Source organism: Megascapheus bottae, chromosome 17 (genome assembly GCF_031878675.1).
Source record: "Megascapheus bottae isolate mThoBot1 chromosome 17, mThoBot2.hap1, whole genome shotgun sequence".
NCBI lineage: Eukaryota > Metazoa > Chordata > Mammalia > Rodentia > Geomyidae > Megascapheus > Megascapheus bottae.
Window position 1 is genome coordinate 49,844,066 of NC_143525.1, and position 12,249 is coordinate 49,856,314.

At 52.1% G+C, this 12,249-nt stretch overlaps 1 protein-coding gene across 1 annotated transcript; it reads right to left on the minus strand.

Moving 5' to 3' along the window:
- Positions 1-649: 649 nt before the first annotated feature.
- Eif4a3 (eukaryotic translation initiation factor 4A3) lies at positions 650-11,791 on the minus strand. The gene is made up of 12 exons (XM_090351330.1): positions 11,570-11,791; positions 9,524-9,596; positions 8,817-8,883; positions 7,188-7,250; positions 6,265-6,397; positions 6,007-6,087; positions 5,404-5,545; positions 4,857-4,995; positions 4,105-4,220; positions 1,156-1,263; positions 929-1,056; positions 650-849 (listed from the first exon to the last, which is right to left on the minus strand). The coding sequence occupies exons 1-12, from the start codon at positions 11,736-11,738 to the stop codon at positions 833-835; spliced, it is 1,236 nt and encodes a 411-aa protein (XP_090207456.1). The 5' UTR covers positions 11,739-11,791; the 3' UTR covers positions 650-832.
- Positions 11,792-12,249: the final 458 nt, after the last annotated feature.

The following is a 12,249-nucleotide window of genomic DNA, read 5'->3' on the forward strand; positions in this document are numbered from 1 at the left end:
AAGCACTGTCCTTGGACTATCTCAAGGCTAGCTAGAGCTCTACCACTTGAGCCACAGCACCACTTCTGGCTTTCTCCATGTTATGTGGTAATGGAGGAATCGAATCCAGGTCTTGGTGCATGCTAGGCAAGCATTCTACCACTAGGCCAAATTCCCGGCCCACGGCCCAGACTATTCTTTTTAGGATATATTATCCATACCTGTGATTCCTTTACTTCCACAAGTGTCTTAGGATAGGAAGCTGCTTTATCTTGATGAATCCCTATGGAAATAATTTTTTAAAGAAATCTTTAGCCAGACACTACTAGCTCCTGCCTATAATGTAGCTGGTCAGGAGAACGAAACCTGGAAGACCACAGTTCAGTCATCCCGAGCAGGAAGGTCTGGAAGCTAACCATCAAAATGCCAGATTGGAGATGTGGTTCAAGTGGTGAGAGCACCCACTGTGAGCAAGAAAGTCAAGGGAGAGCACTAAATCCAGCAAAAATAAGTGAATCGTTGCCAACAGGAAGTCACTATCATTGCTTTTGTATTTCCACGGAGGATTTTGTATTTCGAATGTGTCGAGTAGACTCTGCATGGATACGGAATGAAAACCAGACAGAGTGTCACCAGGAAAGCAGGAGTCCTGAGACGTATGAGTTCACAATTATGGGAAAAAATTCAATGTTTAATGAAAAAACTTAGAGCAATGCACTATTTACACGTGGTTAAGAAAAGACGGTGGATCGGCAGGGCTGTGTTTCAGGGCTGAGCGCTCACACCACCCTCTCTCACAGCCTCGGCTCCTCGACAATCCCACAGGGAGCAGGAGAGCAGTGCAGGGCGGTTCTCAGATCAAATCGGCAACTGCAAGGAGAGGGCGTGGGTGAGGCGCGGCCCCGCCCCCACACGCCCCGCCCCCAGGGCAGGGCGCCCCGCCCCTCACCGTTCATGGGCATCTCGTCGATCTGCGTGGAGTAGTACTGCTCGATGTCCCGCAGGATGCGGATGTCATCATTCTTCACGAAGTTGATGGCCACGCCTTTCCGGCCGTACCGCCCCGAACGCCCGATCCTTGGGGCAAAGCACAGCAGCGTCAGGGAGCCCCGTGGGAGGGAGGGCAGCGGGCGGGCAAGCACCTGACCTCTCACTCGAGCAAGGACGGGCTCCTACCTGTGTATGTACAGCTCTCTGTTGTTGGGCAGGTCGTAGTTAATGATGAGTGACACCTGAGGGACGTCCAGCCCCCGGGCCCAGACGTCTGTGGAAATGAGCACTCGGCTGCAGAGACAACACCAGGATGGTGAGACCGGAGCTGCCGCCATGACAGACTGACTGCACAGCCACTAAGTGGCCATCACGTGCCTGTCCACCCACTAATAGTACTTCCACGTGTGTCAAGGTGGAAGAACACCAATAAGTGAGAAGAACACGTTACTGGTGCCCAGCAAAAGGACCGAGAACAGGAACCTGTGGGTTGGCCCAGCAGCTCTTCCTCCTATCTGACAGGCCTTCACAGAGCCACCATGGAGCTCCTGGCACACAGCTGTCACAACTGAGATGGTGTGCATGCGTGCGATACACGCCTGAATTTGAAGAGTTGGCACACAAAAAGGAAGCAACAAAATCTCTCTCTTTTTTTGGCCAGCACTGGAGGTTGAACTCAGGACTGGGCATTGTCCTTGAGTTTTCTCAAGGTTGGCACTTTCATCACTTGAGCCACACCACCACTTCTAGCTTTTTTCTGTGTATGTGGTACCAAGGAATCGAACCCAGGGGCTTCGTGTATGCTAAGCATGTATTCTACCACTAGGACATACTTACAGCCTAAAAATCTATTTTTAACACTAAATACATCTATTGGGTTAAGAATAAATGCCAGATGTGGTGGTTCTGGCCTGAAATCCCAGCTACTTGGGAAGGAGACGAGGGATCCAAGCTACAAGCCAGCCCAAACAACTTCAGGAGCCGGTGACATGAGCTGCCATCCTGGTTCACATCAACCAGGGCAAAAATGACAGACCTTATCCCAAAGACGAAAGCTAAGGCGAAAGCGTAGCAGCACAGCTCAAGGTACAGCACCTTCCTAGCAAGCGCAAGGCCTGAGTTCAAACCCCAATGCCACCACATTAAAAAACAAACAAAAACCCCTCAAACACGTGTTTCTCTCTCTTTAACATGGTTCAACAACACAGAGCTGGATCTCTACTGGAAACACAAGCCTAGAAGCAAAATGGGAGAAGCTCAAGATCCAGAGGAGACCTGGCTGCCTTCCACAGCTGGAAAAAGAGAAGGACAAGAACAGGCCACGCAGTGGAGTGGAAGGGCGGAGAGCTCAGAGGTCCCACCAATGCCAATGCATCCAGACAAAGCCAAGTAAAAACTGCTGGAAACAAAACACAAAGGGCCGGGAGTTTGGCCTAGTGGTAGAGTGCTTGCCTAGCATGCACGAAGACCCGGGTTTGATTCCTCAGTACTACATACATAGAAAAAAGCCAGAAGTGGTGCTGAGGCTCAAGTGGTAGAGCTCTAGCCTTGAGAAAGTCCAAGGACAGTGCTCAGGCCCTGAGCTCAAGGCCAGGACTGGCAAAAAAAACAAAAACAAAATACAAAACACAAAGAAAAGCTAGCCCGGAGAGCAGCCTGCCTCCTGGACCTGGGCTGGCAGCTGATGGGACCCTGGCCAGAGGACTGTGTCAGGGAAAGAGAGCTGATATGAAAGGCCAGCGCTTCCAACACAGGCCAGCCCAACTCTGGGAGCCCAGCTCAAACACAGGTCCACAGAGGGAGGAGACTGTGAAAAGTAACAAAGTGTCTAAATAAGGCTATTGTATAAAGTAAAATAAAGGAAACAGAAGAGTAAGAAAGTGTCTTGTTGTGTAAAGCAAAATGTAAGGAAAAGAAGAGTAACAAAGTGTCTAAATAAGGTTATTGTATAAAACAAAATACTGCCCAGAACCAAAACATATACTAGTTGCCTTCTGTACTGCAAAGTAAATAAATGTAGGTTGAGGTCCACCGGGCAGGAGGATACAATGCCTGCCAAGGATGCTACTGAATTGTATAAATAAAAAATTAAGGAAAACTAAACTAAAGAATACAGTAAGTTGGGTACTAACGGTTCACACCTGTAAACTTACCTACTCAGGAGACTGATGGGTTCAAAGCCAGCCCGAGCAGTAAAGTCTGTGAGACTATCTCCAATTAATTATCAAAAAGCTAGAAGTAAAGCTGTGGCTCAAATGTCATAGATTTGAACAACAACAACAAAAGGCTGGGACAGTGCCCAGGCTCTAGGTTTAAGCCCCAGAACTGGCAACAACAAAGAGATGACAAAACACAGGGATAAGCCAGGCACGGTGGCTCATGCCTATAATCCTAGCTACTCAGGATGCTGAAATCTGAGGATTGCAGTTCAAAGCCAGCCAGAGCACTAAAGACCCAGAGACTCTTATCTCCAATTAACCACTAGAAAATGGGAAGTGGAGCTGGGACAATGCCCTGGCCAAGTTCAAGCCCCAAGGCTTGATCAGTAAATACACTGACTAAAACTAGAACAAATGTTTCTTCCACTTTAAAGACAACTGTATTGATACTGACCAAAACAATCCAATTATACCTTGTCTGCAACAATCATGGGAACTACAAGGACACAAAGAGAATCCAAAGTAAGTGGTACTCAGAGAAGTGTGACAGGTGTGCAGCCTGCGGGCAGGGAATCTCACTGCAGGGAATGGTTAGCCTCGGAACTGCCCGCTGCCCTCCCCAGCCAGCCACGGAGACCAGGCTAAGTAGAAAGCAATGGGGATAATCAACCGCTCCATTCAGGGACACACACACCTGAACAAACACACAGTCGTCTTCTCTAACACCTCAGACTCCTGCAAACTCAAACACAAAACCCTCACTAGGAAACAAAACAGCAGACTTCTAAATAGGCCAGCAACCCACTCGTGAAGAGCAGTTTTCTCAAGCTCGCACTCAGAGGCGCAGCAGCTCCCCCTGGCCCTGGATGGACAGCACCACCTGGCCTGGAAATCACAGGAAGAGCTAGCACAGCAGGCAGATCTGGGATGGCCCAAGGACCCCAACCAGCCCGGCTACAAGTCAACTGCCACACACCTGGCCCCGGACCGGAACTCCTTCATGATAGACTCCCGCTCTTTCTGAGGCATGTCTCCATGCATGGAGGACACTGTGAAGTTGGCTTCTCGCATTTTCTCGGTCAGCCAGTCAACCTAGAATCAAAGCGGTAGGTGCTACTGGAGCTCAGGAAGCCACCCGGTATCCCCGGAGCCCCCTTCCGCCACCATCTGCCGAGCAAACGATGGAATGCCCACACAGCGCACAGCTGGCTCCTGGCAGGCCTGACACTGTGAATGACGCTTGTCTGCTTGTTTGAAATTTGAATTCACGTTCTTTAGGAAGTCCCACTCTCTCCTTTTTTCCCCCACAAAGCTTTGCCTGCAGGCTGGTATAACCAGGAGCTCCAACCAACCAGGCTGTCTAGCTCAGGCACATGAGCCCGAATCTAGGGGAGGACTTGTTACTTAAGATGGGGTGTCTGTGCTGCCAAGTTAGACTGGAAGTCCTGGACCCAAATGATTCCCAACCCTCCCCACCTCCTCCCAGCCTTCCCAGGTGTTGGAACACAGGGCTGCGCCAACACGCAGGACCTGGCAAAAAGTTTCTTTTGTAAATGAAACTTCACTGTTCCACAGCCAGGCTGCACACAGATGGCACGCCTGCAGCTGCTTCTGCAATAAAACCATAAAACCCCCAAATCTGGAATATGCCCTCCTCCTAACTCCACACAACTTGGTCCCTGTCACCAAGCCCTGGCGTGCCCTTCCCGGGGCTGTGGGGTGGCACACCTTCCTCTTGGTGTTGCAGAAGATGACGGCCTGGGTGATGGTCAGGGTGTCGTACAGGTCACACAGGGTGTCAAACTTCCACTCTTCCCTTTCCACAGCCACAAAAAACTGCTTGATACCTTCCAGGGTCAATTCATCACTGGAACCAAGACAAAATGTCACCTGTCCTCTTCCAGCCAGGACTAGCACTGGGGACGTGTACATGGACCAGGCCCCTTCTGCCCAGCCACATCCTCCTGCATTTCTTCCTGGACCTCCCTTGCGTGGTAACTCTGTACACAATCTTAACTGGGGTTCCACAACACGTACACAACTATGTACTCACGACTCATGTTTTTGGTCCGTCTTGGGTCTTGAACTCAGGGCCTGGGCACAGTGTGCAGGGCCCAGTCCCTGAGCTCTTTTGCCCAGGGCTGATGCTCTACTACTTTGACCAGTTGATTTTTGAGGGCTTAACTGGATTTCCTACTGGGGCTGGCTTCCAGCTGCAAGCCACCAGTGCCCAGCCTCACAACTCATTTGCTTGTGACGTGGAATTCGCACCCACCGTTTCACCAGGATGCGGATGGGGTCCGTCATGAACTTGTTGGTCATCTCCAGGATCTCGTGGGGCAGCGTGGCACTGATGAGAACCACCTGGGTGGCGGGAGGCAGGTACCTGTACACGTCATAGATCTGCTCTTTGAAACCTGGAGGGCCAGAGGTGCAGAGCTGCGGCAGGGGGGTTGGGCTTGGGGCAGCACGTGCCCAGTACTCGGCCCTCACCGCAGCTGACCCCGTGATTTCTCGTACGTGGCTTCAACTCGTGCTTACCATGCCCCACCAGGGGAAATTTTATCCACTATTTTAGTAAACTGCTGCTGGAACTATGCATCCGGGTACCTCCAGCTCCTAGCACACGCTCTCCACTGCTGTTTCCAAAACCGCCCCCTGCATCTGCACCAGGCATTCCCGCTGCCCTCGAGTTCACGCGGTGCTCCAGCACGCCCTATGCCGACCCGGGGTGCTTGCTGGAGGAGCAGGGAAAGGCAGCTGCTAGGGCAGCGGGAGCAAAGGTGGAGCCCTCCCTTCCCCGCTGCCCCTAGGTGCCAGCTTCTCAAAGAAGGACATCTACTCACACGTGCATGCCAGGAAACACCGCTACTCATACCTTTATTCAACATCTCATCAGCCTCATCCAAAACCAACATCTTGATAGCGCGTGTCCTTAAACTTCTGCGACGAATCATGTCTGTAAAGTTAAATTTTGAAGGAATCACAGGTGGGGCTCCAAGGAAGGAGCCTGCTACGCCACCGCTCCTTGCAGCCTCTAGAGCTTCCCCTGAACAGCTGCAGTGGCCTCTGTGCCTGGACAGGAAACCGCTCGCGTCCCCCGGCATACTCCACAGGTCGACCAAGTGCCACTCACCGAAGACTCGGCCTGGCGTGCCGGCGACCACGTGCTGCCCGTAGTCCAGTTTCCGGATGTCCTCCCCGACGTTGGTGCCCCCGATGCAGGCGTGGCACTGCACGTTCATGTAGTCGCCCAGGGCGAGCAGGCCCTGTCAGGAAACACGACCAGAAAGCCACAAAGTTCTATTTTCCTCTTCCAAATGAAGCTCATTTTGAGACATTATTACAAAAGCAGTGCACGCTCCTGTAATCCTAACTACTCAAGGGGCCGAGATCTGACGCCCGTCCCCGCGGCCCACCCCCACGGTTCCTGAGCCTCTGTGCCCAAAGCCAGCACTCTACCATTGGAGCCACAGCGCCACTTCCAGATTTTTCTGTGTATGTGGTACTAAGGAATGGAACCCAAGGCTTCATGCATGCTAGGCAAACACTACCACTGAGCCACATTCCCAGCCAAGAATCACTGTTTGAAGCCAGCCCAGGCAGGCTCTTATCTGTAATTAACTACCAATCAGACCAGAAGTGGCTCCAGTGGCATTGTATCAGCCTTGAGCCAAAAACTCAGATTCAGCTACCAAGCCCTATACTCAAGCCCACAAAATCATAATCCTACCAACCCAACAACATTAGTCCCCTAATACATTCTTTCCAAGTTATGAGTATAAGGTTATTTTTTTGTTAAATGGACTTAAGGCCAACACACACACACACCCCACACAAAATCCTATAAACTACAGTAAAAATGGTAATACAAACCAAAAGTTCACTAAAGCACGTAATGACTTATGGCACAACATTAGAAACCGATTGCTAAAATGCACAAGGCCCCAAAATCAATTCCTAAAACCACAGAGAGATGAGATGAGGAAGCTAGAAACTGGGGAAAACTGAAGAGGCGGCCCGGCCTGAGTCAGTCGGTTCAGCGCAGGCACGGCCTACCTTCTGAATCTGCACAGCCAACTCTCTCGTTGGAGCCAAGATCAAAGCTTGGGTTTCTCGCACCTGGGAAATGATTGGAAAAGACAACCCTCAATGGTCTTCAGAAATTTTTACAAAAGAATGTGTATTAACTGTAGAAAATAAAGCGTTTCACTGTGACATCTTCATTCCAGCAGACAATCCACTATGACCACAACTGCCACTACCCTCTTGTCTTCAATATTTTCCTCTTGTCAAATAACCACTTTTCTATTCTCATAGGTTTTTTTTTTGTTTTTTAAATTTAGGTTTCACACATGAAAAAAATACATAAAATTTGCTTTTCTGACTTGCCTATTAATAGCTTAATACCGTGATTTCCTGCCACAGAATTTGTTTTCCTTTTGCTGGTAGTGGGGTTTGAACTCAAGAGCTCTGAGCTCTTGGCTTGCTTGCTCCCTTAGCACTCTTCCACTTGAACCATACCTCCAGACTTGCTCTCTATTTATTCTGGAGATGGAGTCTACCAAATGCTTCCATCTAGTCTGGCCTCAAACCATGAGATCTAAACCTCCTAGTAGCTAGGAATATAGGCATGAACTGCTGCCATCCAGCTAATTTCAGTATTTTATTTCATTTTATTTTGCCAGTCCCAGGCTTGAGCTCAGGGCCTGAGCCCTGTCCTTGGACTTTCTCAAAGCTAGAGCTCTAACACTTGAGTCAAAGCACCACTTCCGGTTTTTTCTACACATGACACCAAGAAATTAAACCTGGGGTCTTCATGCATGCTAAACAAGCACTCTACCACTAGGCCAAACTCCCAGCTTAGCTTCAGTATTTTTAAATGCGGCTTGTACTGATCCATCCTCAGATCTACTTTAAACATTCTTTAGTTTAAAAAAATTCCCCTGGGCTGGGATGTAGCTCAGTGGCAAGTGCTTGCCTAGCAAGTGCAATGTCCTAGGTTCAATCTCCAGTACAAAAAAAAAGGGAGGGGAGAAAGGGGGAGAGAGGGAGAGGGGGAGAGAGGGAAAGAGAGAGAAAGAGAGAAAGAGGGAAGGAGAGGGAGAGGGAGGGAGATAGAGAGGAAGAGAGAGGGAGAGAGGGAGAGAGAGGAAGAGAGGGAGAGAGAGGAAGAGAAGGAGAGAAGAAAATGACAGCAAAGGATAGAAGTGATAAAGTTCAGTAGTAGAATACATGTCTAACATGCAGAAAGCTCTGGGTTTGATTCCTACCATAGCAAAAACAAAAACACACCTACAAAACATTCTTAATGGAAAGGATTTTAGACAAATTATCAGCTTAGATATCAGCCATGTAATCAAGATGCTGAGTTAATACAACATAAAATACAAATGACACTCTTTTTCTTTTTTTGCCAGTCATGAGGCTTGAACTCAGGGCCTGAGCACTGTCCTTGGACTTTTTCTCTAGGCTAGAGCTCTATCACTTGAGCCACAGAACCACTTTCAGCTTTTTTCTATGTATGTGGTACCGAGGAATGGATCCCCGGCCTTCATGCATTCTAGGCTAACACTCTACCACTAGGCCAAACTCCCAGCTCTACAAATGACACTCTTCGAACACTACACTACATAAGAAAAAGCAGTGGCTCCCGGGACCAGGAGTAGTTTTAAAGGCAGCACTCACCTGAATGTCCAAGCACTGAAGGACAGATATACTGAAGGTGGCCGTCTTGCCTGTGCCAGACTGAGACCTGTTCAAAAGAGCAGACAGGTGGGACCGAGGGCCTGTCCCCATCCCCATGTCTCCTCCCTCTCTCCACACAGATCTTCAAAGGCCCAGCTCCAGAAGACTTCCTGGCTCTAGAATGGCTTCTTCTGCTCCAGGAGTTGGGGGGTTGGGGGGTGGAGGGAGGTGCACGCGCACACCGATTCTAGAAGTCCAGGATTTGAACTCAAGAACTCTCATTCTCTCCACTCACGGCTGGTGTTTTACCACTTTAACAACACCTCCAGTCAGCATTTTGCTGGTTAAGGAGGTAACAGTCCCACAGACATTCCTGCCTGGACTATCTTGAAACTGTAATCCTCAGATTCCAGTCTCCTAACAGCTAGAATGGTGGAAGCCATGAGCACTCATAAACTGATTTTTTTTTTTAAGGGCTTGGGGTGTGATTCAAGTAGGAGAACGCCTTCCTAGCATGGCAGAGTCCACACTGATAGCTGAGCAAGGTGGCTAAAACACAAAAAACTTTCTCTAGTTGAGAACAGAAGAAAAACGTAAAGTATAAAGCTATAGGGTTAAAGTGAAGGAGAAGACTGGACCCTGCAGAAAGCCTTTTCACTGTGCTGCATGCCACTGGCTGGATCTGCCCTCCCCACAGACCAACTTACTGTGCAATGACATCTCTCCCTTTAATTATCTGCTTGATAGCTCGCTGCTGGATTGCTGATGGTTTTTCAAAACCTGCAAAAAAAGAACAATTGAGCTGTCAACACAACAGCACTAAAAAAAAAAAAATCCATGGTGTATAGGCCAGGAGTGTGGCCTAATGGTAGAGTGCTTGCCTAACATGCACAAAGATCTGGGTTCAATTCCTCAGTACCACATAAGCAGAAAAAGCCAGAAGTGGAGCTGTGGCTCTAGTGGTAGAGTGCTAGCCTTGAGCAAAATAAATAAATAAAATTTAAAAAAAATCTATAGTGTAAACTCAGGGATTCACTTTTAAACTGCTACCAACCTGTGCCAGACCTAACCCAATATACAGGCAGGATGCATTTCCTACTATGTGAAAAAGATAACATCTGTAAAACAAACAAACAAATAAACAACAACAACAACAACAGCATTGAGTGCAGAAGACAGAGACCACAGTTTTAACAAGATGGTGGTGGTCTTTCATGGACAGTGAGAGGATGAGGAGGGGGCTTTACCTTTTACTCCACAATTTCTGTAGCCTCTGACTGTATTACAAAAGGCTTCATTGACTTACTAAGTAGCTACAGCGCTGTCTCTCCTGTCTGACAGTTACCATAAACAAACCTATTCTTAAGAATTTTTCCAAGCAAATAAAATCTTACAAATGACTTGAACCCATGAAGTTCAGCTCCTGCCAAGGACTGCCAGATAAACGGCATCCTGAACAAAGCCCACACCCTCAACCATGCACATTCCCATTCAAAGTCCCTATTCACCCACCATCTTACCCCAGCTCCACCTCAAACAGTAACAGACCCCCACAGTACTCCCCTCCCTGGAGGCTCCCAGGGCCAAGTAGCCTCTTAAACAAATCAAGACAAAATTTCTGCATTTACCTCCCTCCACCTCTGCCAAATATTTGCATCTGCCCATCAGGTCATTCAAAACCCCTGGAATTCTGCTGGAGTCCTTCTTCCTCTGGGACCAGCCCACCTGTGGCAGCTACAGTTCTCAACCACTACAGAAACAAACATCCTATGCTTCCTGGCTCCCAACTCACGAACACGCCACCTCGGCCCAGATTCAGACATTAAACATACTCATGCCACCTCTAATTAAAACGCTCCCAAGTTTCCTATTGCAATTAGAAACCAATGTGGCTCAGGTGGTACAATGCCACCAGTGAACATAAAAGGCTAGAGCACCGGTCCCGAGCTCAAGTTCTAGTGCTGGTGCACACAGGCGCGCACACAGCCACACATTTCCAATTACCTAAGTCATTCCTCCTGCCAGCTGACCCTGGGGCGTGGTACCGGCCGGGCCCCGCACCAGGCTCCCCTCTCCAGCTCACCCCACCGCGATCTGCCCGGCTTTAATTCCCTCTTCCCAGATCCGAGTCCACGACCATTCCGCTTCGTGGGTCTCAGCGCAACGGCCACTGCCTGAAGCCACTTGGTTTTGAACTCTGCCCGGTAGGCCAAACGGGGCTCACGGGTGCCTCGGGTCTCCGGGCACAAGGCCGCTCTCTACCGACTAGGGCGTGCGAAGGATGGGAAGGACTTCGAGGCCCCGCCAGACCCGGCCCGGGGGCGGCAGACCCGACAGGCGGGCGGCCGGCGGCTCCCGCACTGGTGGTGTCTTGGCCCTGCATTCCCGGCGCCAGACTGAAGTCTGGCGGCTTCCCGCCCGGCGTCCCCGAGCCCCGGCGTCCCCCGGCCCCGATGTCCCCCGAGCCCCGGCGTCCCCCGGCCCCGACGTCCCCAGAGCCCCGGCGTCCCCCGAGCCCCGGCGTTCCCCGGACCCGGCCTCCCCCGAGCCCCGGGGTCCCCCGGCCCCGGCCTCCTCCGAGCCCCGACGTCCCCCGGCCCCGGCCTCCTCCGAGCCCCGGCGTCCCCCGGCCCCGGCCTCCTCCGAGCCCCGGCGTCCCCCGGCCCCGGCCTCCTCCGAGCCCCGACCTCCCCCGGCCCCGGCCTCCTCCGAGCCCCGGCGTCCCCCGGCCTCCTCCGGCCCGCGATCCGTACCGTAGGCGTAGATGCCGCGCAGCAGGTCCTCCCGCAGGCCCATGGTGTCGAAGGTGGGCGTCACGTCCACCTCCTCGCTGGTCTCGAACTCCACCTTGGTCATGTCCTCCTCCTTGAGCAACCGCTTCCGCGCCGACCCCGAGGTCGCCATCGTGGCCGTCGCCGCCATGATCACCGACTCTACTGAGAGCTCGGCGCGCGCCGCGGCGGGAAGCGGAAGCAGGCCCGGCGCCACACCGGCGAGAGGAAGTGACGCCACGGCGTGCGCCAGACGCCGCGAGTGCCAGGGGGCCGACGTGCGCGCGCGGGGTCGTGGCGGGCGCGCACGCGCGGGGGCGTGCGGGGGCGGGGCGCGCGCGGGCGCGCGGGGTCCTGTGGGCGCGGGGGCGGGGCGTGCGTGCGCGCGCGCGTCCAAGCTCGCGTCGCGGCCCCGCCCTCCGGCGCTCCCGGCGCTCCCGCGCTCGCGCCCACGGGAGCGCCGCGGGTCCCGAGGCGGAGCGGCCTGTGGGGCGGAGCGGCCTGTGGGGCGGGCGTGTCCGCGTGCGGCCGGCGCCCGCCTGGAATGCCGTCTTCCCCCGAAGCGGAGGCCTGAGCGGCGGTTCGAAGCCGGCCTGGGCCGGGAGGCCGGGAGCCTCCGGGTCCCGCTCCCTTCCGGGATGGAGAAGCGGCCGGGCCCCGCG

Bases quoted from the DNA above. Each gene is read 5' to 3' on its own strand.
- Eif4a3 (XM_090351330.1), bottom strand. From the start codon at position 11,738: ATGGCGGCGACGGCCACGATGGCGACCTCGGGGTCGGCGCGGAAGCGG. The intron at 6,398-7,187 runs GTAGGCCGTGCC...GTTTCCTGACAG, and splicing joins TGGCTGTGCAGATTCAGAAG to GGCCTGCTCGCCCTGGGCGA. The intron at 4,221-4,856 runs GTGTGCCACCCC...CTTTGATTCTAG, and splicing joins TCTGCAACACCAAGAGGAAG to GTTGACTGGCTGACCGAGAA.